Below are 25,393 nucleotides of genomic sequence, written 5' to 3'. Positions count from 1 at the left end.
GAAATTAAACCTGCTTTACTGAATCTTGTTATGCGAGAGCAATTTTCTGGTGTTAGTTCTGATGATGCTACTGCCCATCTCAATAATTTTGTTGAATTGTGTGATGCAAAAGTATAAGGATGTAGATGGTGATATTATTAAATTGAAATTATTTCCTTTCTCATTAAGAGGAAGAGCTAAAGATTGGTTGCTATCTCTGCCTAAGAATAGTATTGATTCCTGGACTAAATGCAAGGATGCTTTTATTGGTAGATATTATCCCCCTGCTAAAATTATATCTTTGAGAAGTAGCATAATGAATTTTAAACAATTGGATAATGAACATGTTGCTCAAGCTTGGGAAAGAATGAAATCTTTGGTTAAAAATTGCCCAACCCATGGACTGACTACTTGGATGATCATCCAAACCTTCTATGCAGGACTAAATTTTTCTTCACAGAATTTATTGGATTCAGCTGCTGGAGGTACCTTTATGTCCATCACTTTGGGGGCGGCTACAAAGCTTCTTGATGATATGATGATAAATTACTCTGAATGGCACACGGAAAGAGCTCCACAAGGTAAGAAGGTAAATTCTGTTGAAGAATCCTCTTCCTTGAATGATAAGATTGATGCTATTATGTCTATGCTTGTGAATGATAGGACTAATGTTGATCCTAATAATGTTCCGTTAGCTTCATTGGTTGCCCAAGAAGAACATGTTGATGTAAACTTCATTAAAAATAATAATTTCAACAACAATGCTTATCGGAACAATTCTAGTAATAACTATAGGCCATATCCTTATAATAATGGTAACAGTTATGCTAATTATTATGGGGATTGTTACAACAATAATAGGAATACACCCCCTGGACTTGAAGCTATGCTTAAAGAATTTATTAGTACACAAACTGCCTTTAACAAATCTGTTGAGGAAAAGCTCAATAAAATTGATATTCTCGCTTCTAATTAAGGTTGATAGTCTTGCCTCTAATGTTGATCTTTTGAAATCGAAAGTTATGCCTAATAGGGATATTGAAAATAAAATTGTTACTACAGCAAATGCCATCCAAGTTAGAATTAATGAGAATATAAGATTAATGGCTGAATTGCGTGCTAGGTGGGATAGAGAAGAAAATGAAAAACTAGCTAAAGAGAAAAATGTAGCTAAAGTTTGGACTATTACCACCACTAGCAATGCTAATGATTCACATGTTGCTGCACCTCCTACTATTAATGATAAAATAATTGGTGTTGGCAATGTTTCTACTCCTAGTGCAAAGCGCGCAAAATTACTCGAAACTGCTAAAACTGCTGAAACTGCCTATGATAAAACTGCTGAAATTTTTTCCAACCTTGGGGATGATAATCCCATTGCTTTAGATTGTAATGATTTAGATTTTGATGATTGCCACATCTCTGAAGTTATAAAGTTCTTACAAAAACTTGCTAAAAGTCCCAATGCTAGCGCTGTAAACTTGGCTTTCATAAAACATATTACAAATGCTCTCATAAAAGCTAGAGAAGAGAAACTAAAACTTGAAACTTCTATTCCTAGGAAGCTAGAGGATGGTTGGGAGCCCATCATTAAAATGAGGGTTAATGACTTTGATTGTAATGCTTTATGTGATCTTGGTGCAAGTATTTCCGTTATGCCTAAGAAAGTCTATGATATGCTTGACTTGCCTCCATTGAAAAATTGTTATTGGGATGTTAATCTCGCTGATAATGCTAAAAAGAAACCTTTGGGGAGAGTTGATAATGTTCATATTATGGTTAACAATAACCTTGTCCCCGTTTATTTTGTTGTCTTGGATATTGACTGCAATGCATCTTGCCCCATTATGTTGGGAAGACCTTTTCTTCGAACCGTTGGTGCTACTATTGATATGAAGGAAGGTAATATTAAATATCAATTTCCTCTCAAGAAAGGTATCGAACACTTCCCTAGAAAGAGAATGAAGTTACCTTATGATTCTATTATTAGAACAAATTATGATGTTGATGCTTCGTCTCTTGATGATACTTGATATACACTTTCTGCGCCTAGCTGAAAGGCGTTAAAGAAAAGCGCTTATGGGAGACAACCCATGTTTTTACTACAGTATTTTTGTTTTATATTTGAGTCTTGGAAGTTGTTTACTACTGTAGCAACCTCTCCTTATCTTAGTTTTGAGCTTTGTTGTGCCAAGTAAAGTCTTTGATAGTAAAGTAAATACTAGATTTGGATTACTGCGCAGAAACAGATTTCTTTGCTGTCACGAATCTGGGTCTAATTCTCTGTAGGTAACTCAGAAAATTAAGCCAATTTACGTGAGTGATCTGCAGATATGTACGCAACTTTCATTCAATTTGGGCATTTTCATTTGAGCAAGTCTGGTGCCTTAATAAAATCCATCTTTACGGAATGTTCTGTTTTGACAGATTCTGCCTTTTATTTCTCATTGCCTCTTTTGCTATGTTGGATGAATTTCTTTGATCCATTAATGTCCAGTAGCTTTATGCAATGTCCAGAAGTGTTAAGAATTATTGTGTCACCTCTGAACATGTTAATTTTTATTGTGCACTAACCCTCTAATGAGTTGTTTCGAGTTTGGTGTGGAGGAAGTTTTCAAGGATCAAGAGAGGAGTATGATACAATATGATCAAGGAGAGTGAAAGCTCTAAGCTTGGGGATGCCCCGGTGGTTCACCCCTGCATATTCTAAGAAGACTCAAGCGTCTAAGCTTGGGGATGCCCAAGGCATCCCCTTATTCATCGACAACATTATCAGGTTCCTCCCCTGAAACTATATTTTTATTCCGTCACATCTTATGTACTTTGCTTGGAGCTTCGGTTTGTTTTTTGTTTTTGTTTTGTTTGAATAAAATGGATCCTAGCATTCACTGTATGGGAGAGAGACAAGCTCCGCTGTAGCATATGGACAAGTATGTCCTTAGGCTTTACACATAGTATTCATGGCGAAGTTTCTTCTTCGTTAAATTGTTATATGGTTGGAATTGGAAAATGCTACATGTAGTAATTCTAAAATGTCTTGGATAATTTGATACTTGGCAATTGTTGTGCTCATGTTTAAGCTCTTGCATCATATACTTTGCACCTATTAATGAAGAAACACTTAGAGCTTGCTAATTTGGTTTGCATATTTGGTTTCTCTAGAGTCTAGATAATATCTAGTATTGAGTTTTGAACAACAAGGAAGACGGTGTAGAGTCTTATAATGTTTACAATATGTCTTTTATGTGAGTTTTGCTGCACCGTTCATCCTTGTGTTTGTTTCAAATAACCTTGCTAGCCTAAACCTTGTATCGAGAGGGAATACTTCTCATGCATCCAAAATCCTTGAGCCAACCACTATGCCATTTGTGTCCACCATACCTACCTACTACATGGTATTTATCCGCCATTCCAAAGTAAATTGCTTGAGTGCTACCTTTAAATTTCCATCATTCGCCTTTGCAATATATAGCTCATGGGACAAATAGCTTAAAAAACTATTGTGGTATTGAATATGTACTTATGCACTTTATCTCTTATTAAGTTGCTTGTTGTGCGATAACCATGTTTCTGGGGACGCCATCAACTATTCTTTGTTGAATATCATGTGAGTTGCTATGCATGTCCGTCTTGTACGAAGTAAGAGAGATCTACCACCTTAATGGTTGGAGCATGCATATTGTTAGAGAAGAACATTGGGCCGCTAACTAAAGCCATGATTCATGGTGGAAGTTTCAGTTTTGGACATATATCCTCAATCTCATATGAGAATAATAATTGTTGCCACATGCTTATGCATTTAAGAGGAGTCCATTATCTGTTGTCCATGTTGTCCCGGTATGGATGTCTAAGTTGAGAATAATCAAAAGCGAGAAATCCAAAATGCGAGCTTTCTCCTTAGACCTTTGTACGAGGCGGCATGGAGGTACCCCATTGTGACACTTGGTTAAAACATGTGTATTGCGATGATCCGGTAGTCCAAGCTAATTAGGACAAGGTGCGGGCACTATTAGTATACTATGCATGAGGCTTGCAACTTGTAAGATATAATTTACATAACTCATATGCTTTATTACTACCGTTGACAAAATTGTTTCATGTTTTCAAAATAAAAGCTCTAGCACAAATATAGCAATCAATGCTTTCCTCTTTGAAGGACCATTCTTTTTACTTTTATGTTGAGTCAGTTCACCTATCTCTCTCCACCTCAAGAAGCAAACACTTGTGTGAACTGTGCATTGATTTCTACATACTTGCATATTGCACTTGCTATATTACTCTGTGTTGACAATTACCCATGAGGTATACATGTTACAAGTTGAAAGCAACCGCTGAAACTTAATCTTCCTTTGTGTTGCTTCAATACCTTTACTTTGATTTATTGCTTTATGAGTTAACTCTTATGCAAGACTTATTGATGCTTGTCTTGAAGTACTATTCATGAAAAGTCTTTGCTTTATGATTCACTTGTTTACTCATGTCATTACCATTGTTTTGATCGCTGCATTCATTACATATGTTTACAAATAGTATGATCAAGGTTATGATGGCATGTCACTTCAGAAATTATCTTTGTTATCGTTTTACCGCTCGGGACGAAGCAGAACTAAGCTTGGGGATGCTGATACATCTCCGACGTATCGATAATTTCTTATGTTCCATGCCACATTATTGATGATATCTACATGTTTTATGCACACTTTATGTCATATTCGTACATTTTCTAGAACTAACCTATTAACAAGATGCCGAAGAGCCAGTTGTTGTTTTCTGCTGTTTTTGGTTTCAGAAATCCTAGTAACGAAATATTCTCGGAATTGGACGAAATCAACGCCCAGGGTCTTATTTTGCCACGAAGCTTCCGGAAGACCGAAGAGGAGTCGAAGTGGGGCCACGAGGCGCCGCCACACTAGGGCGGCACGGCCCAGGCCCTGGCCGCGCCGACCTATGGCGTGGGGCCCTCGTGTGGCCCCCGTGTTGCCCTTCCGCCTACTTAAAGCCTCCGTCGCGAAACCCCCAGTACCGAGAGCCACGATACGGAAAACCTTCCAGAGACGCCGCCGCCGCCAATCCCATCTCGGGGGATTACGGAGATCTCCTCCGGCACCCTGCCGGAGAGGGGATTCATCTCCCGGAGGACTCTTCACCGCCATGGTCGCCTCCGGAGTGATGAGTGAGTAGTTCACCCCTGGACTATGGGTCCATAGCAGTAGCTAGATGGTTGTCTTCTCCTCATTGTGCTTCATTGTTGGATCTTGTGAGCTGCCTAACATGATCAAGATCATCTATCTGTAATGCTATATGTTGTGTTTGTCGGGATCCGATGTATAGAGAATACTATGTTATGTTAATTATCAAGTTATTACCTATGTGTTGTTTATGATCTTGCATGCTCTCCGTTATTAGTAGAGGCTCTGGCCAAGTTTTTGCTCTTAACTCCAAGAGGGAGTATTTATGCTCGATAGTGGGTTCATGCCTCCATTGATATCCGGGACGAGTGACGAAAAGGTCTAAGGTTGTGGATGTGCTTGTTGCCACTAGGGATAAAACATTGATGCTATGTCTAAGGATGTAGTTGTTGATTACATTACGCACCATACTTAATGCAATTGTCCGTTGCTTTGCAACTTAATACTTGGAAGGGGTTCGGATGATAACCTCGAAGGTGGACTTTTTAGGCATAGATGCATGCTTGGATGGCGGTCTATGTACTTTGTCGTAATGCCCAATTAAATCTCACTATATTTATCATGACATGTATGTGCATTGTTATGCCCTCTCTATTTGTCAATTGCCCGACTGTAATTTGTTCACCCAACATGCTTTTATCTTATGGGAGAGACACCTCTAGTGAAGCTGTGGACCCCGGTCCATTGTTTTATACTGAAATACAAATCTGCTTGCAATACTTGTTCTTTACTGTTTTCTCGCAAACAATCATCTTCCACACAATACGGTTAATCCTTTGTTACAGCAAGCCGGTGAGATTGACAACCTCACTGTTTCGTTGGGGCAAAGTACTTTGGTTGTGTTGTGCCGGTTCCACGTTGGCGCCCGAATCTCTGGTGTTGCGCCGCACTACATCCCGCCGCCATCAACCTTCAACGTGCTTCTTGGCTCCTCCTGGTTCGATAAACCTTGGTTTCTTTCTGAGGGAAAACTTGCTGCTGTGCGCATCATACCTTCCTCTTGGGGTTCCCAACGAACGTGTGATTTACACGCCATCATTACACGCCATCAATAGACTAATCATAATGTAACAATCCATCGGATCCCGGCAAACACAACACCGATTACATCAGATGAATCTCAATCATGTAAGGCAGCTCATGAGATCATTGTATTGAAGTACATGGGGGAGAGAATACCAACTAGCTACAGCTAGAATCCGTAGTCCATGGGGGAACTACTCACGGAGCATGATGGAGGCGGTGGCGTTGATGGAGATGGCTTCCGGGGGCACTTCCCCGTCCCGGCAGGGTGCCGGAACAGAGACTTCTGTCCCCCGAAACGGAGTTTCGCGATGGTGGCGGCGCCCCTGGAGTCTTTCTGGAGTTTCGTCAATTGGTATCGCGTTTTTAGGTCGAAAGGGGTCTTATAGGCGAAGAGGCGGCGCAGGAGGGCGCCTGGGGGTTCCTCACAATAGGCTAGCGTGGCCAGGCCTGGGGCCGCGCCGCCTTATTGTGTGGTGGCCCTCTGGCGTGCCTCCGACTCTCCTTCGGTGTTCTGGGGTCTTCCGGGAAAAATAAGATGTTGGGTCTTCGTTTCGTCGAATTCCGAGAATATTGCCCGAACAGCCTTTCTGGAACCAAAAACAACGAGAAAACAGCAAGCTGGCCCTTCGGCATCTCGTTAATAGGTTAGTTCCGGAAAATGCATAAAAACATCATAAAGTGCAAGCAAAACATGTAAGTATTGTCATAAAACAAGCATGGAACATCAGAAATTATAGGTACATTGGAGACGTATCGGTTGTCACCCTCACATGCACCTGCATGTCCGCATGGGACCGAGCGGGAGGCATGGGCAATGTTGACAGGGAACCACGTGAACCCTGCGCGGAGCCGCGCTGCCCCCTAACAGGAGACGAAAGGAGTTATCCAGGAAACCCGCATCCACCTCGAGAACAACCCGATGTTCAGACAGGAAGGTTTCGGCAGCTTCAAGGGCCCCAACGTCACCATGCAGGCAGAGCTGACCAAGCCCATCCGAGAGCCCGGAGGAATATGGGCGTTGACAGGAGGATCCAAAGCTGTGCCCCGTGAGAGGGTCTCGGTCATCGCACGACGACTAGGCCCAAGTAGCATGCGCACAACCCGTGTCCACTGGACCAACCATCGCCCCGACGGAACTAGGGCTGATGTCAGCCGCAAGTGGTGGCCCCACAGCCACCAAGCGCGAGGAAGAATGCGAGTAAGGCTCAGGGCGACAACGGTCGGCGGTCGCCGGAGATGGAGTTGGGGCAACAGCAGGAGCTGGTACGGGGGCAATGGGCGCACCCAAGACTTCAGTATCAACTGCCTCCTCCACCCCATCGCGGCGGCGCATCCTCCTTGGAGCCCGACGGTGGCGTCGTTGATGCGCAACTGCCCCAACCGGAGCCGCCACATCCACGTCCTCTCTGGGAGCAGAGCCAAGCCCGCTATCGCCGTCAGGTCTGCGAGCGGCATGCCCGCCGCGACCTTGGCCGTCGGAGCCGTCAGAGGAGGGCGGCGTTCTAGCTATGATCCAGCGATCAACCCAAAAGCGGATGAAGTACCATAGCACCTTGGGACTGGAGATGTGCGGGCGCCGCCGTCCCGTGGACACCTGGAGCCGCTTGCCGGAGCTAGGCTCCGGCACCACGAGCCACCGCACCGCCGGAATAGCAACGACGTCTTGAGTCTAGAGGGCCAAGCGGAAGCATGACATGTCCCGACGCAAAGCTGTGGCCGGATCAACCGCATCAATGATGCCGCAACCATCAAGAAGCTTCACGACCGTGCTTTCAGTCCACGTGTGGGCAGGAATGCCACGAATCTCGAGGTCAACACCGTATGGCGTCTCCCTCTGGACCGCACCGGCGTGCCACGACCATGGCTGAAGGTATAGCGTGCAAGACAACAAGGAGACCACCTCGGCAGCGAGGAGTCTAGCATGGACCTCCATGGAACCACAGAGAATGAGGAAGTCCGCTGGATCTGAGGCGCGAATGGAGAAGTCCACATCCACATAAAGAAGCAGCTGCGCGTTGATGGCGGTGGCGGCTGCCTCCAGGGTCACCGCGCGGTCCCCGGACACCAAGACGGCGACATCGCGGTCGAGGTCCTCCTCCATCTAGACCATACCAGTGGACGGACAGACGTAGCAGATGTCTAGCGCATCCGGTGATGCCGACCTGGCCACATCCTCGGCCTCGGACGGCGAGGTTGGCAGAGGTCACGGAGTGAAGGGAACCAAAAACCCTGTCGACCCCGAGCTGGTCTCAGATCCAGATCCACCGGAGAAGCTGACAACGTCACTACAAGAACGCCCAGCACCGACCGGCGGAGGCGGTGGCATCGGAGTCGACGAGCAAGCGGCCTCAGAGCCCCCAGCATGCCGGCCATCCATAGCCGCAGAGACCCAACCCGGCTGCTTGCAGTCGCGAGAGGTGTGCTGCCTCCCCCCACAGCGGATGCAGACCTGTCTTTGGTGCACTCTGCCGAGATGTGGCCCTCCATGCCGCAGTTGTAACAGCAGCCATGAAGGGCCACCGGAACCTGAGCAGCGGCATTCCCCGGTGGCGGCCTAGAGGCCGGTAGGGGGCGCTGTGAGCGGTCATGGAGGCACAGGCGAGGAGGGGCTGGGGCTTGCACAGCGCGGCGCGTATTTCCAGGAGCCACAGACCGGCGGCATCCCGAGCTACCGGAGGAACTTCCACCGGGCGGCTGGGACCAACTCCCGCGTCCCACCCCCTGGCCCCGAGCTGGTGGGTGGCTGGAGCCACAACCACGAGCAGAGGGGAAGAGGAGGGGCACAGGAGGTCACCGAGCTTGTGCTCAGATCCGAATCGGACAGCTCGACGCGGCAAGCCATGCATGGTGCGAGGAGCAGGAGCGGGGTAGGGGGCCGGCGGGAGGGCCGGCAACAGGCAGCGCCAGCACCAGCGCGGGTGGCGGCGGGGAGTGGTGGCTAACCTAACCTAATCTAGTGGAGCGTCAACTTCATTGAAAGAAAAAGGTCTTGCGTCTGTACTGATTTGTTCCTTCCCTGGATGGCAAACCACAATATAAATTTACTTGCACTGGAGATGAAGAAACAGTCCGTCTAAAACTTTTGTAATATCTAACGGCATCTGAAAATTCTTTCAAATACCTCGAGATTCCTCCATGTTCATTACTATAGTGGCAAACGTGTTTTGATAGATAGGAATGTATATGAGGATGACTCATCATATTGGAACATCAACTTTTGTGTATTAGCTGACGATACAAAATGGGCTTATAAGTAATAGAGGTGTTTCTGCAGTATTGAACGGAACAACCTAAGCGTATCAAATACTACTAGAATCCAATTCTGGAACGTGCTCTCTTGCATTTAAATGGACATGCATCTTCCTAGGATCAGATTTTGTACCATAATTATATGTACTAATTTTTTCTCCGCATTCTAGTGTATGTAGTATACTTGAGACTAATTTTATCCTAATTGATCAGTCTCTTCATTCAATCTTCTTTTCTGAAGACAAGCATACGCCTAATTTTTTGACTGCTTTCTACAACATAGATTTTCGCCGCAACGCGCGGGGTATTATCTAGTTACTGAAAACCGCACATGCCTCGATGCCACCAGAGAAACGGACATCATCATTCATCAGTTATCTTCCTTCCACACCTGATGAAGAGCCTTCACAAGTTTCTCGTTCTGTATTGGCTTAGTCAGGTGGAGATCCATCCCTGCTTGGATGGTCTTCTGCATGTCCTCCTCCTCAGAGTGTGCGGTCAGCGCGATGATTGGGGTGTGGATCCCGTAACGGCTTTCTTCCTCGTGGATGCGCTTTGTCGCTTCGTAGCCGTCCATCACCGGCATCTGGAAACAAAGAAGATCGAGCAGTGTTAAAACCATCAGAAACAAAAGATTGAATTGACTTGCTTGGCATCGACAAATGCAAAATGTACCTGGCAATCCATGAATATCACATCGTAGGGCAACACCAACCGTTCTTTTGAAGCGGCACCACCACTTGCAATCTCAAGAGCATTGATGAACATTGCCACAGCCTCGGATCCATCCACTGCTACCACAATAGTTGCACCCAAAGTGCTGAGCATTTTCTTTTGGATAAACTGCAGCACCCTCATGTCTTCCACCACCAGGACGTGCTTCCCTTCCAGAGGCTTGTCATTTTCAAGCTTGGTCAGCTCCTTGGGCACTGCCGCCACAGATGTGGTTTCAGACGACATGGCAGTGGCCTCCAGAGGCTTGTCGTATCCAAGCCTGGGCGGCTCCTGGGGCACTTCCACCTCAGATGTGAGTTCGGATGACGCGGCAGTACCTGATCTGCCGCTGGCAACTCATTGATGGTGATCCCAACCTGATGCGGATGTTGTTGCGGAAATGGAGAGGCCTGGAGCTCTCTCATGACCTGGAGGAGCTTGCGCAGCCGGGAGCCATGGATTGACTTGCGCATGTCCATGTCGCAGCTCGCCGCCTCCTTGAGCCTCCTCAAATCCTCGGAGGAGGTCTTGAGGTTAGTAATGCACGCCACCGTGCACGGAACTTGGTGCTTGATCTTCGCGAGGCTCGGCGCCTCCTCGAGGATCTCGTTGAGCCTCCCACCAGAGACGTCGACTACAACGAGTAGGCCGAAGGGGTGGAGGTGCCCCGCGTGGTTGCCGCTGTTGTTCCGTATGACCTGGGTGACCATCTCTTTGGAGCTGAAGCACCGGTCAGCTACACCGTCCAAGTCATCACCGCCGCCCTGCGATGAAGAGATCGACGCTGGCCTAGATGGCGAGGTGCCCACGGCGGCGCGTGCCTTCTCCATTGTCTTGGCAAGGAGCTCGGCGCATGGGACGGGCCAGACCTTCATCCCGATGTTCTCCATCCATATCTGGAGGATCCAACGGGTCTCGTCCCCATGGACTAGGAGGACACACTTCCCACCCTTGAAGCAGCCAGGCTCCCTGAACAGGGACGGCACCACTCTCCCGTGCTCGATGTGCTCTTCCGCATCACTGTTCTTGCGGAAGACGTTTAATCCGAAGCATGTTCCCGCTTCTCCTGGCTCTTTGTCCTTGATGCTTATTTCGCCACCCATCAAACGTACCTTATCAAAACAAGAATAATGAATAAGTAACAACATTGTAAAAAATACAAAGTAAATTGAAAAAACATCACAGCCTGCAAAGTTATACATGGCCTGCAAACCAAAAGGTACACTAATACACAATACCTTGTGCAATTGTGTTATTAACAAAAGCAACATAAGTGTTGTCTCTAGTATTTAAACCTAGTGAAAAATAGCTTTTGGATCAATATGTAGCCATCCTAATACACAAAGCAAACAAAAATACAGTTATTTTTACTAAAGTTGCAAAAAGAAAAAGAGTATAAATTTTACTAGTGTATAATGTATGCATCCGGTCATACTACTATTTGATTGGATCACAGTAAAAAGCAAAGGATTTTCAGGACTCTAAAACGCAGTATTGCAATTTTATGCCCATTTGAGTCCTATGGGATTTTTATTTCTTTGATTGCCTCACAGAAAAAACAAAGGGTTTTCTAAAGAAATCAAAGGATCATTTCCAAGAAGGTTGAGTGGATATAAAATTTATCATCAATATAGTGCAAATGAATCCTTAGAAAAAATTCATTATGTTATTAAGTCCTACGATCAAGGAGCAAACATAGAAAATTTTCTATGAATTACAGTTCTCAAAATTTCCTATGAAATTCCTTTTAATAAAATAGAGCATTAGTATCGCTTTTCTAATTGTGTTAGTTTAAGATTAATAAATAATATAAGGACGGAAGCCACTTACAATGGATTGGACAATGCCGAGGCCTAGTCCGGTGCCACCATGCCCGTCCTTTACCTGAACGTAGTTTTCAAACACAAATTCCTTTTTCTCCTTTGGGATCCCAACACCTGTTTCTACTACCTCAAAATAAAACTCAATGGCGTTAGGATCATTCTGAAGAAGTGATCGGCGAGCATTCTGCTCGGCACCTTCTTCCCTCGTTCCTAGCAGCCACCGACAGAACACGCTCGCACGCCAGTGGGGGGCGAACCTAGATGGGGTGCTGATCGCGGAAGTCCTTGCGATAGGGCGGTTGGCCCAGGCGCGGAGCACGACGTGGCCATCGTGCGTGAACTTGATGGCATTTCCAAGAAGGTTGTCGAGGACCTGTTTGAAGCGCTTGCAGTCACCGATGACAGCATCGCATCGAAGAATAGAGAAGTCACAGGGTTCCCAAACCACCTCAATGCCTCTAGTCATACCGACAACATTCACCATGTCCATGGATTCTTCAAGGACGTCAGCCATGCTGAACTGCACCTCCTCCAATTGCATCTTTCCGGGCTCCACTTTGCCCATGTCTAGTATGGTGTTAAGTATATCTGCAACACATGTGTTACATATATGGGCTGAATCAACATATATGCTGAACAAAGAAACTTATTGCGCAACCGAGTATGCACATAACCAAGATGGAGCCTCAATATGCTCCTACATCCGAAAACTTACACAACCAAGATGAATTGTATATTTGATAAGATATTAGCCTAGCTCTTTAGTAGACACGGACAAAAACACATGGTGTGGCTAACATGAATGCGACCATCTATGTGAAATTGTAAACTACTCAAAACATTATGTATATATTCTTTCTTGGGAAGTAAACAAATGCTAACTCGTCAAAAAATAGAACTGCACACTGTAGAAACTGTGGACTACATTTTTTGTACTGGAAAAAATGGTACAACTGAACTGTTGCACACTTTATAGAAAAATTTGTGAACTCATTATTTGTGCAACCTCACTTTATATGACGTGCAAATCTATAGTGATGTGATTACATTCATTAGCTAATTTACCATGGATGGATCACATCTTGCAAAAAAAGTGGCAAGTATACATGGCATGCATGGTACCTAGGGAAATATATGGATGTATGGAACTGACCAAAGAGCTTGTTGGTGCCAATCTCCATCTGGTCAAGGCAGTAGGTAAGGTTGGGGTTTGCCCGCGCCTCCGTCCGGGAGACATCAATGAGTCCGGCGACAGCGGCAAGCGTGAAGCAGATGTCGTGGATGGCAGTCGCGAATGCGTTGCTCTTATTCATGCTCTTGCGCTCTGTGTGCTGGAGCGCTTCCTTCTGCCTCATGAGCTCACCCTGGAGCGCCGCCTCCCGCGACCCCGACCGCCACAATGCCCATGCCATGAAGAAGCACGCCACAGCATCGGTGACCGCGAGCAAGCACACGACAGAGACCACGGCCACCCCTATCTCGCCAAACATGGCCTCCTGTTGCCACACCAGCCGGAGTCCCTGAAAAAGAAGGAGATGATTATCTCTGTAGTTGTTAATACTTGTAAGAACGTAAATAATGTATAAGTGTATGTCGCAATTCTACATCTCAAAAAGATGTGATGCGATGCGTGTGCTACCGGTCGGTTTGACGTGCCCGGGCCATAGTATGGTATGGGCCTCCACCCTTCTACCATGCTAGATCCACCCTTATTAGATATGTTGTGTACTCTGCTATGAAAAAAAGATGTGTTGTGTATAGAGTACGTGTGTATGCCCTAAAAAAAAGAGTACGTTGAGATGATGCATGCTCCCCTAATAAGAAAAAATGGATGTTGCATACACACGTACCAGGTGTACTCCTCTGGAGAGGTTGAAGCTCGTGCATGCGACAGTGTACTCCTTTTGGTGGGACCCGATCCGAACATCGTGGAGTTCTAGCTTGGAAGCGTCAAAGGCGAACGCGGTGCATTTGATATCTGAGAACAGATCCTCCATCTTCTTCTTCTTCGCGTCAGAACCAACGACCAAAGGTTTATAGCATGTAGATGTGTTGTGCTTAGTGTCGATGATCAAGTAGTATGCATCCACGGCGCCGAATCCCACAGTGGCCCGATCGGCCATCGGTAGGACGTCCTTAATGGGGACGGAGGCGGACACCACACCGGCGTGGCTGACTGGCACGGAGAAGACCACCATCTGGACGATGGGATGGGCCAACCTGGCCCCAACGGCCACCAGTGAGCCGCTCTTGGCGTCCGCTAGAGCCCATGCGGCATTCGGCAGGTGCTTCGGCAGTGGCACTGCCGCGATGGGTCTAACGGGTCCACCGGTCACCGGATCAGCGGCCTGCTTGTACCACTTGCCGCGGTGGTTGACAGACATCTTTCTAGGCCGGCCATCCTTGCCGTGGTAGTAGGTGAAGCCGGAGCCGTCGATGCCGGTGTATGACATCTCGGCCACGTGTGGCTGCATTGCGAACGCCATGAACAAGTTTTGTTCCACCTAACATGTGAACACGTACCGGATTATACATGAGTTACTCGGAGTACAATAGATTTAAACTAATTTAGCTTGGGCGTGTTCATAATTATCGAATTAACATGCTATGAATAGGCCATATTTTTCCAACTAAGAATTTTTTTTGCATACACACATAATATTTACTCAATATTTCAATATATCTTCATAAATGCCCAAATTTATCACAGTATTTTTTCTTTGCCACCTAACATGTCAACATATACCGGAATATACATGAGTAATTCATAAGAGTATAATAGAATTGAACTAATTTATCTCTTCGTACATGTTTACATCTTCTTTTTGGACGTACGTGTTCATAATTATCAAATTAACATTGTATAAAGAGGTTATATTTTTCCATCTAAGAAAATATTTATGCATAATAATTACTCAATATTTCAAAATATCTTCATAAATGCCTATATTTATCATGGTATATTACATTGTACAGTACAGTGATTAGTACATATTACGTTTCCATCTAAAGATTCTGTTTGGAAATGGAAGTGCATAAGATCGAATTACTAAATAGTCGTGCATGCATTGCAAAATATTTTTACAACTAAGAAAACATGGTTTGACGTACACATATAATTAATTAATATTACAAAAATATATTCATTAATATTCAAATTTATCATTATATATCAAAACATATACCAGAGTGATTAATACGTATTAGTTTTATAAGATTGTGTTTGGAAAGAAAAGTGCATCAACATTAGTCATGCACGTATTGTCAAAAAAAGCATAACAAAATCAAAGCACTTACGCGAGATAAGCGATTCTTGTTGCTCGTAGCCGCTAGGTAGTCTGCGACTACGAAGGCGGAATGGTTGGCTGCCAGGATAGCCTGCATGCCGGCGGCGACGTGGTCCAGCGACGCGTACATGTTGCTCGACACAGCATCACTAGTGCCTTCTTTTACATATCTAGAGACGGAAATGTAGGCCAGAGTTACCACGAGAATAATCGCTCCATGGGAAACCTGCATATGCATACACAGTTGGGACCTCTTAATATAAACATCAAATAAACATGTGTATATATGCAGTATTTCCAATAGACAGTATCCAAAAGCAATGTCCATGCTAAATAATTTATAAATATCATCGCCAAACCTAAACATACTTTACGAATGGGTCTAGTTTTTTTTAGTAGGGTCTGCCCGGTTTGCAATGTTGCACCAGGACTTAATGTGTGTTGGGTTACCCTGCTAATTCATGGAGATATTGTGCTTACATTTTTTTTTAATGTAACGTATCTACTGAGTCATTTTTGGAGATATTGTGCTTACATCTTTTTGTTTTGCTTAAAGTTATTCATGGAGAATGATGCCACATTCTCCTCTTTCACATATCATTTTCATTTATTTTCACACCTCATTAATGTATATGATATATAGGTATCTTTTGAAATATTCAAAAGATTGCAAAATCATAAATGTTTTTCCAGCTCACTAGGACGTGACAAAGGGATGTTGTCACGTGTCTCCACTAATGTAATGGCAACATTTTTCATGACTTTCGATCTATAGTTGCAAGTAGTAAGGCAGGACATCATGTGTTTAAACTCGTCTAACGGTAACTTTTGTCGCGACATTCGATAGAAGATGCAACTATTAAGTCGTGATTTCGAGCGTTCTACTCATCTAGAGGTAATGTTTGCCATGACATTCCATGTCTGTAGATTCAAGTTTTTTCATGCATCTAATGAAACGATGTGGTGACATTCCGTCAGTAAGTGTAAGTACATAAAAGTGAATTTCAAAATTATGACAGGTTACATTGTTATGTTGATGGACCGAATCTACTCAAGCATATGTAGGTTTGAAAAATAATGTCACTTTTCTATGTATCATTTGTATTTATTTTGTTTTTTTATAATACACAAAATACTTGCATGTTATTTCCTTTAAGATTGTGAGAATTTATATATACCAGGATTGAAGGAAAAAATGAAAACAAGATAGATCCACCAAATGGAAGAATCAGAACTACTGACAGGGGAAGAAAAACTATAATCTACATCATTAATACTTAAAATATTGCAAAATAAATATGCAAAAATTGACATCAATTTTCATATATACTATTTATTAAAATATAAATATCACTAGTGTATATTTTGATATATGAGTGGAAACAGTTATTTTCTTGTCTTATTAATGTATATGATATCAAAATCTTTATCAAATATTTAAAAGAATGCACAACCATAAATATTTCTTTTGTTTACAGGGACGTGACCAGGGATGCTGCCACATGTCTCCACTCATCCAACGGTAACAATTTTCATGAGTTACGATTTGTAGTTGCAAGTAGTAAGGCAGGTCACCAAGTGTTTCTGCTCGTCTAACATTATTTTTTGTCGCAACATTCGATAGAAAATGCAAGTATTAAGCTGAGATTTTGAGCGCTCTACTCATCAAGAGGTATCATTTGCACTGACATTCTAAGTCAAGATTCAATTGTATCCACTCATCTAACGGTTTTATTTATCACGACATTACATCGATAAGTGCAAGTACGTAAAACGTAAAGTTCGAAGTGTATCAATCATCTTGGAATCTCATCAATAGGTGTGATACATGCACTTACGACAAAGTGCGTCCCCCTACTTGCGACAAGCACAGGCTAGCTCGCCACCACCTCATGAAATTGGAAGGATATGGCATATTTAGTAGGGCATACAACATAAGTAGGTTTGACATATTTAGTATTACATCACAATATAAAAAAACATTAGTAGAGTATACAACGAAATGTGTTCCCCTAGTTACAACAAGCGCGGGCTGGCTCGCCACCGCCTCATGAACTTGGAAGGATATTCGTGTTGCATGTAGTGGAAGCTTATAGGATAAAAACTATATGGGTCAAACTTCTCTAGCCCATACACATAGCACACATGTGAGGATATCATTGTCATCTTGCATGGTAAAATTGTCTCTAACTTAAGAGCTTATGGCTCACATAAGTATGAGGATATCCTTGCAATAAAGGTGGAATGTTGCAACATAAAAACTATAGTTTAAAGGCCGGGTTCATGCCTCACATGAGCGGGGAGCGCGGGGAGCGCAGAGACTCAAGTTTACAGGCGCAAATTATAGATAAAATTATTCAACAAGTCATCAGCCAGGGATGCCGAGACATCCCACACATCGTCCATGGTCTCCTACCAACTGCTAGGACTAAAGCAACAGCCGAAGAACAAGCGATCTCTAGTCTGTAAGTGGTCTGATCTGCAAAGGAGACACATAAACTCTTCCCAGATGTCAAAGTACCGTCTATGAAGCATGTCACACGTGTTTAATCTATCAATCAAGAAGAGCCAGGAGAAGACCCAATGCATCATGTTGCATCTGGATTTTCATATAGCGGGATGGCAGACTGGCCGTGCTCTGGACAAGATGATGAAAACCATGCATCTAGGGCGGATGAAAACTATCTAGTCTAGATCTATATCTTAAGGCCACGCAACACACCACGTGGGAGGATATATATAATGGACCAAATCTTGCAAAATGTGAAATAATACGCATATACTTTCGGCTGAAAATAAGCCATTAGCCATGACATCAATAAATTTAAAAAAAAAACTATGGGACAGATAAGACCCATGTGCTCTACGTACCGGAGGGATAAAGGCCAGGAAGTGCTTCAAACGAGTACCACACTTTCGAATCCCTTCAGTCATCCCGTTGGGTGTCGCAAATTGCAAACTACTATATAGAAATTGATCTCTCTTAGTTTACGTATTTCTTAGAATACATGCCCTCCTTTTATAATGTCTGGAGGGAAACCTAGAATACAGGGTATTTCAAAACCGTGGCCTCAAAACTACCATACACTCAGCCCCTTGTTTTGAATTAAACCATGTATGTGTATAGTGCTATTTATTTTCCTTTAATTTGCTTTTATTATTCCTTCTATATCGGTTCTTTACAGTAGTAGTGGAAAAAAGATATCGTACGTAATCTACAAGATACTCTCACGTGTTAGATTTTTATTTGAAAGATCATGGTAGATTACTACCAGCCACGTGATGTCAATAACACAGTATCATTCTCTTGTGGAAGCTAGTGATATAATATCGTGATATAATAGCAAAAATCTTCCAATTAGGGACCATTAACTCACTACAATTGTTTTGTTATCTTGAAGCTATTTCTTTGCAAAAAGGACTTTATTGACTAAAACAACAGCGCACACCCTGAAAATTTAAAAAATACATCGTGGTCCCTATGGGTGAATGCATTCTTCCTCATGAACGAACCGATAGTGTGCCGCCGCTCCTCCTCCATCATAGAGGCCGCCCACCATTGGAGTCATCAAGGTAATGACCTTGCATAAACAATGCTTGGAGAAGATACCATCGAAGTCATCATTGTTGAAAGATCCAAATATTCAAGATCTTAATCACCAAAAATATTCATATGCATCATGCTAGTACCGGAGGGCGCACCAACAAGGCGGAGAGGAGGAAGGAAAAAACTACAAAGGGAATCCTCCGCCTCCGTGCCGAAAAACATTGCAAACCCTAACCTCAACGACAAGAGAGGCCGATAGGAATCTAGGCCAATAAGCCATCGACGTCGTCGCAGCCAACATTGTCGAGATCAAGAAGCTCGTGGGGAAATTATTCCCCATCTCGGCACGGTCACCTCCATCAGCGAAGTGTCAACCGAGATCCCTACTAAAAGCCTCGAAGCAGGGGAAAACCATGACTCTAGCCAATAGATCAGGGCCTCGAAATGTACAAGGATGTCTCCTAGAGGGGGTGACTAGGCGGGTTACAAAAACTTCTACTTGAGCGCTAAACAAGGCGAAATAAAACTACTTAAGGTATACTTGTTTAGCTAAAAGCATGTCAACTAGGGTTTTCCTATGTGCACTAACAACCTATGCTAAGCATGATGAGCAACAATGTGATAGCTAACTAGATATATACCATCAAACACGAAGGCTATCACAATGTAAAGAACATAGGTAAAGGAGCTCGGGTTGAGAAGTAACCGGTGAACGAGGAGACGACGATATACTCCGAAGTTCACAACCATGGGTGCTACGTCTCCGTTGGAGCGGTGTGGAGGCACAAGACACTGCAATGAGCCACTAGGGACACCATATTCTCTTTGAGCATTTCCACCAAAGAGAAAGTCTCGATCCACTAAGGGACCCTTGAGGGTGGTCACTGAACCCGTACAAGCTTGGGGCAAACACCTAAGTATCAACCTTGAGGCAAACTCCACAACACCGGAGGCTCTCAAGTACAAGGCCACAAAGGCTACAACACGCCACACACGGCAACAAGACCACGAAGGCTTCAACACGCCACAACCGGCTCCAAGACCACAAAGGCTACCACCACTACTAGAAAACAGGTTATCAGTGGCGCACCAGATTTTGTTATCAGTGGCGCACTAGTGGTGCGCCACTAATATCACACCACTGCTAAATGTTAGCTGTGGGCACCAGTGGTGCGCCACTATTAATCGAAATAGCAGTGGCGCATGAGGTGGGGCGCCATTGGTAACAGTACACAGGTGCGCCACTAATGCCTTGTAGGGATGCGCCACTAGTATCTATAACACATGTGTTGAATCTGACAAGGTGTGCCACTAGTCCAGCTGTGTGTGCGCCACTCACTGCCTAAATTTAAAAGGTCAAGGTGGGCCTAGTTGGCAGACGGTGTTGCAGGTGCTAGATCTGTATGTTGAACCATTAATAAAACAGACACTTTTATTTTATTGTAGTAGATCAGAACTATTACAGGACCCAAATAAAAAAATACACCCAAATTTCCTAAACTTTACAACAAGGACCCTAAATCTTTTTCTAAAAAGCAATCAAATCCATGGAAGAGCTCCACCGCCGGATGCCGCTCAGTGGTCCTGCTCGTGTGCGGCGGGGCGGCCACCGGAGGCCGGCGTCGTCGGAGGCCCTTCTCGCCCCGCTCAGCGTCCTCCTAGTCGAGGGCGACCCACCACGCGGACGCGGCGGAAGACCGCGAGGGTGACCCACCATGCGGACGCGGCGGCCACCCCCATCGAGCCGTCCTCGCCCTCGCCCGGCTCCGCGCCGCCGGGGGCTCGTCACCGGCAGAGGGAGGTGTCGACGGCCGGCTTGCGGACGGAGGCGCACGTACCCGGCCGCAGCGATTCGGGACGCGGCGGCGCAGACGTCCGCAACGGCGCCGTCGGGGAGGAGCTCGATCTCGCGGTCGACAGAGTAGGACAATGAATCTGGCGGGATCTCCTCCTCGAGCAGCGCCATGACGACCTGGACGGCGCTGCAACTCCCAAGCCCGGATGCGAGGCGACGGATGTGGAGTAGGAGGAGAGGAGCAGGCGGCTCATGACCCCGTCGAGGTCGGCCATCTCCCACGACTCGCGGCGGCCGCCGCGGTGGCCGCCGGCTCCATGTAACACCCATGAATCTGGTGCCGCGGTGGTCGAGGAGAAGGAGCGGCCATGGGGGGCGAGGAGACCGGGGGCGAGGAAAAGGAGCAGCCATGGATTTGGTTCGGACGGGAGGAGAAGGAGCAGCCATGGACTTGGTTTGATTTGGTTCTGCGGGACTTGGGGACGTGGGGCTTGCGGACTTGGGGACGTGGGGGACTAGGGGTGGTTGGCCCGTGGAGGAAATGATGCGTGGAGGACGATTTGTCTCGCGTGACAACGTGAGATACACAAAACGTACTCGTGTTTGGATGAAACGACCCCCGCGCGCGCAGTGGCGCACCCTATGCAGTGCGCTATTGCTACTTACAATAAGGTGGCGCATATGTATATGTGCGCCATTGCTATTTAAATAGCAGTGGCGCACCTATATATGGTGCGCCACTGGTAACCTTAAATCTATATATAATTCAGTCCTAAAATTAGTAGTGGCGCACCACTAGTACTAGTGCGCCATTGGTAATTTGCTAGCAGTGGAGCACCTAATAGTTGTGCGCCACTGCTATATAGCAGTGGCGCACCACTATCACCGTGCGCCACTGCTAGCAATCTTACGGCTAGATCTTTTCCTAGTAGCACTACTAGGAAAAGGCCTATAGCTGCGCAGGTTATTGCCGGCGCACTAAGATTGTGGTACGCCGGTGATATTTACCGCCGGCGCACTATTATTTTGGTCCGCCGGTGGTACAAGTATACCGCAGGCGAATATTTTTGGTGGTGCGCCGGGGCTAAAGGACCTGCCAAGGTTGGTGGTGCGCGCGAAGCTACAACTGATGCGTGGCACATGCCACCGGCGGACCACCTACCAGGTGCGCCAGCGCGAGGTAGCCACCTCCGGCGGAGTAAAACCATGGTCCGCCGGCGACAATTTGGCCTCATGCGCACCTAGCTACCTAGCAGGGTCGATCGATCCTAGCTAGTGAGGAGTGCGCGTATGTCAGCAGAGCAGCGTGCTGCCACAGCGTAGCTCCATGGTGCATGAACCAGCTTTTAATTTAATGCCCACCACTAGACAAAAAGCCAGGAAATAATTAATGCCGCACGGAGCAGAGACTCTCTTTCTTTCTCCTTTTTCTTTCTCTCTCTCTCGCGTTGCCGGCGGACCACTAGCTTCTTCTCCGCTCGGCACTAGCTCCGCCCAAATCTTCAACACCACCGATCCGTTCTCCAAATCTTCCTTCCTCCACAGATCCGTTCTCCAAATCTCCAAATCCGCAGGGCCGCCGACGCATCCTACGCCTGATCCGAACGCGCCTCATCCCCCTCCTCTTCCTCCAGGCACCTCACAGACTTCTGAGAAAATTCCTCCATGGCCGGCGCGGTCGACGCGCTCGTGCAGCTCGCCGTCCTGGCCGCGCTGTGCTTCCTCCTGATCCCACAACTCAACCTCCTCCTCCTCTCTCTATCCACCCTGATCCACCCAGCCACCCCATACCTCTCCGCCACCGCCATCGCGGGCGCCGCGGCGGCCCTGGAGGCGTGCGCCCTCTGTTGGGCCCTCCTGCAACGCCAAGCGCGCCGGTGTGGGAAGCCGCGCTGTCGGGGGCTCAGGAAGGCCATGGAGTTCGACATCCAGCTCGAGACGGAGGAGTGCGTGCGCGGCCGGACCAGCCTCGCCGCCTGTCCTGCCGCCTGTCCGGGCACTTCTTCTCCGTCTACGACAGCCGCAGCGGCAAGAACGGCGAGCGTCGATGCGGCAAGGACGGCGACACGGAGCTCCGGCCGGCGGTGGAGGAAGACGTTTGGGACCCGATTGCGTTTTTATTTTCTTTTTAGGGTGGTCGCTGTAATTATCCTGCGAGTTGTAATGTGACAGCCTGCTGCCATGTGCAGCCTTTTTTTTTTATTCTTAAAATCCCACAGCGCCGGCGAACCTAACCTACTGCGCCGGCAATGTTTTGTATTTCCTCTGGCGAATGTACTGGTGCGCCGGAAGTACATAGGTGTCACCGGCGTATTCCCTCTGGCGGGCGGTAGTGCGCCGGGAATAGCCCATTTTAGTTCGCCAGCAATAGCACTTTTCCTAGTAGTGTAGTGCACACAACACAAAGGAAACAACACCACAAAGGCTACCACGCTGATGTCTACGTTCCCCCTCCTTTCCTGTAGACAGTGTTGGGCCTCCAAGTGCAGAGGTTTGTAGAACAGCAGCAAGTTTCCCTTAAGTGGATACCCAAGGTTTATCGAACTCGGGGAGGAAGAGGTCAAAGATATCCCTCTCATGCAACCCCGCAACCACAAAGCAAGAAGTCTCTTGTGTCCCCAACACACCAAATAGGTGCACTAGTTCGGCGAAGAGATAGTGAAATACGAGGTGGTATAAATAAGTATGAGCGAGTAGCAACGGTGCCGAGAAAAGTGCTTGGCGTGTAGTTGATGGTGGTGGTATTGCAGCGATAGTAACGCGAGTAAAACGAGTAAACAAGCGGTAGTAACTCAGCGGTATTTAGGAACAAGGCCTAGGGATTACACTTTCACTAGTGGACACTCTCAACATTGATCACATAACGAGAATAGATAAATGCATACTCTACACTTTTGTTGGATGATGAACACATTGCGTAGGATTACACGAACCCTCAATGCCGGAGTTAACAAGCTCCACAATAATACTCATGTTTAAGTAACCTTTAGTGTAAGATAGATCAACAGACTAAACCAAGTACTAGCATAGCATGCACACTTGTCACCTTCATGCATATGTAGGAGGAATAGATCACATCAATATATCATAGCAATAGTTAACTCCATAATCTACAAGAGATCATGATCATAGCATAAACCAAGTACTAACACGGTGCACGCATCTGTCACCTTTGCACACATGCAGGAGGAATAAACTACTTTAATAACATCACTAGAGTAGCACATAGATAGTAGTGATACAAACTCATATGAATCTCAATCATGTAAAGCAGCTCATGAGATTATTGTATTGAGGTACATGGAAGAGAGATGAACCACATAGCTACAGCGAAGCCCTCGAGCCTCGGGGGTGAATTACTCCCTCCTCATCATGGGGGCAGCGATGGCGGTGAAGATGGCGGTGAAGACGGCGGTGGAGATGGCTCCGGGGGCAATTCCCCGTCCGGCGGGGTGCCGGAACGGAGACTTCTGTCCCCGGATCTGGAGTTTCGCGATGGCGGCGGCGCCACGGAACTTTTCCGGAGTTTCGTCAATTGGTGTCGAGGTTTTAGGTCACGACGACTTAAATAGGCGAAGAGTCGGAGTCGGAGGGGGCCCGGGCTGCCCGCACCATAGGGGGCGCGCCCCCCTTGGGCCGCGCCGCCCACGAGTGTGGGGCCCCCCGGCACCCCTCCGACCTTTCTTCGGTGCTCTGGAAGCTTCGCGTATTTCTAAGACTTTCGGCGTTGATTTCGTCCGATTCCGAGAATATTTCGTTACTAGGATTTCTGAAACCAAAAACAGCAGAAAACGAGAGCGGCACTTCGGCATCTTGTTAATAGGTTAGTTCCGAGAAAATGCACGAATATGACATAAAGTGTGCATAAAACATGTAGATAACATCAATAATGTGGCATGGAACACAAGAAATTATCGATACGTTGGAGACGTATCAGCATCCCTAAGCTTAGTTACTGCTCGTCCCGAGCGAGTAAAACGATAACAAAGATAATTTACTGGAGTGACATGCCATCATAACCTTGATCATACTATTTGTACAGCATATGTAGTGAATGCAGTGATCAAAACAATGTATATGACATGGGTAAACAAGCTGAATCATAAAGCAAAGACTTTTCATGAATAGCACTTCAAGACAAGCATCAATAAGTCTTGCATAAGAGTTAACTCATAAAGCAATAATTCAAAGTAGAGACATTGAAGCAACACAATGGAAGATGAAGTTTCAGCGGTTGCTTTCAACTTATAACATGTATATCTCATGGATAATTGTCAATGCAAAGCAATATAACAAATGCAATATGCAAATATGTGAGAATCAATGCACAGTTCACACAAGTGTTTGCTTCTTGAGGTGGAGAGAAATAGGTGAACTGACTCAACATAAAAGTAAAAGAATGGTCCTTCAAAGAGGAAAGCATCGATTGCTATATTTGTGCTAGAGCTTTGATTTTGAAAACATATAGAGAGCATAAAAATAAAGTTTTGAGAGGTGTATGTTGTTGTCAACGAATGGTAGTGGGCACTCTAACCCCCTTGCCAGACAAACCTTCAAAGAGCGGCTCCCATTTTATTTTATTTTTGGATGGCACTCCTTCCAACCTTTCTTTCACAAACCATGGCTAACCGAATCCTCGGGTGCCTGCCAACAATCTCATACCATGAAGGAGTACCTTTTTATTTTAGTTTTATTATGATGACACTCCTCCCAACCTTTGCTTACACAAGCCATGGCTAACCGAATCCTTCGGGTGCCGTCCAACAATCACATACCATGGAGGA

At 45.8% G+C, this 25,393-nt stretch overlaps 1 protein-coding gene across 1 annotated transcript; it reads right to left on the bottom strand.

Moving 5' to 3' along the window:
• Nucleotides 1-9,813: 9,813 nt before the first annotated feature.
• Nucleotides 9,814-20,780, bottom strand: LOC124689367 (probable histidine kinase 2). Its single transcript, XM_047222911.1, has 8 exons — nucleotides 20,529-20,780; nucleotides 15,278-15,493; nucleotides 14,359-14,484; nucleotides 13,134-13,500; nucleotides 11,988-12,568; nucleotides 10,496-11,269; nucleotides 10,119-10,445; nucleotides 9,814-10,029 (listed from the first exon to the last, which is right to left on the bottom strand). Exons 1-8 carry the CDS (start codon nucleotides 20,778-20,780, stop codon nucleotides 9,814-9,816), a joined length of 2,859 nt encoding a protein of 952 aa, XP_047078867.1.
• Nucleotides 20,781-25,393: the final 4,613 nt, after the last annotated feature.

The sequence above is a fragment of the Lolium rigidum genome, chromosome 2, assembly GCF_022539505.1.
Source record: "Lolium rigidum isolate FL_2022 chromosome 2, APGP_CSIRO_Lrig_0.1, whole genome shotgun sequence".
In the NCBI taxonomy this organism is placed as follows: domain Eukaryota; kingdom Viridiplantae; phylum Streptophyta; class Magnoliopsida; order Poales; family Poaceae; genus Lolium; species Lolium rigidum.
This window is presented reverse-complemented; position numbering and strand designations above follow the sequence as displayed.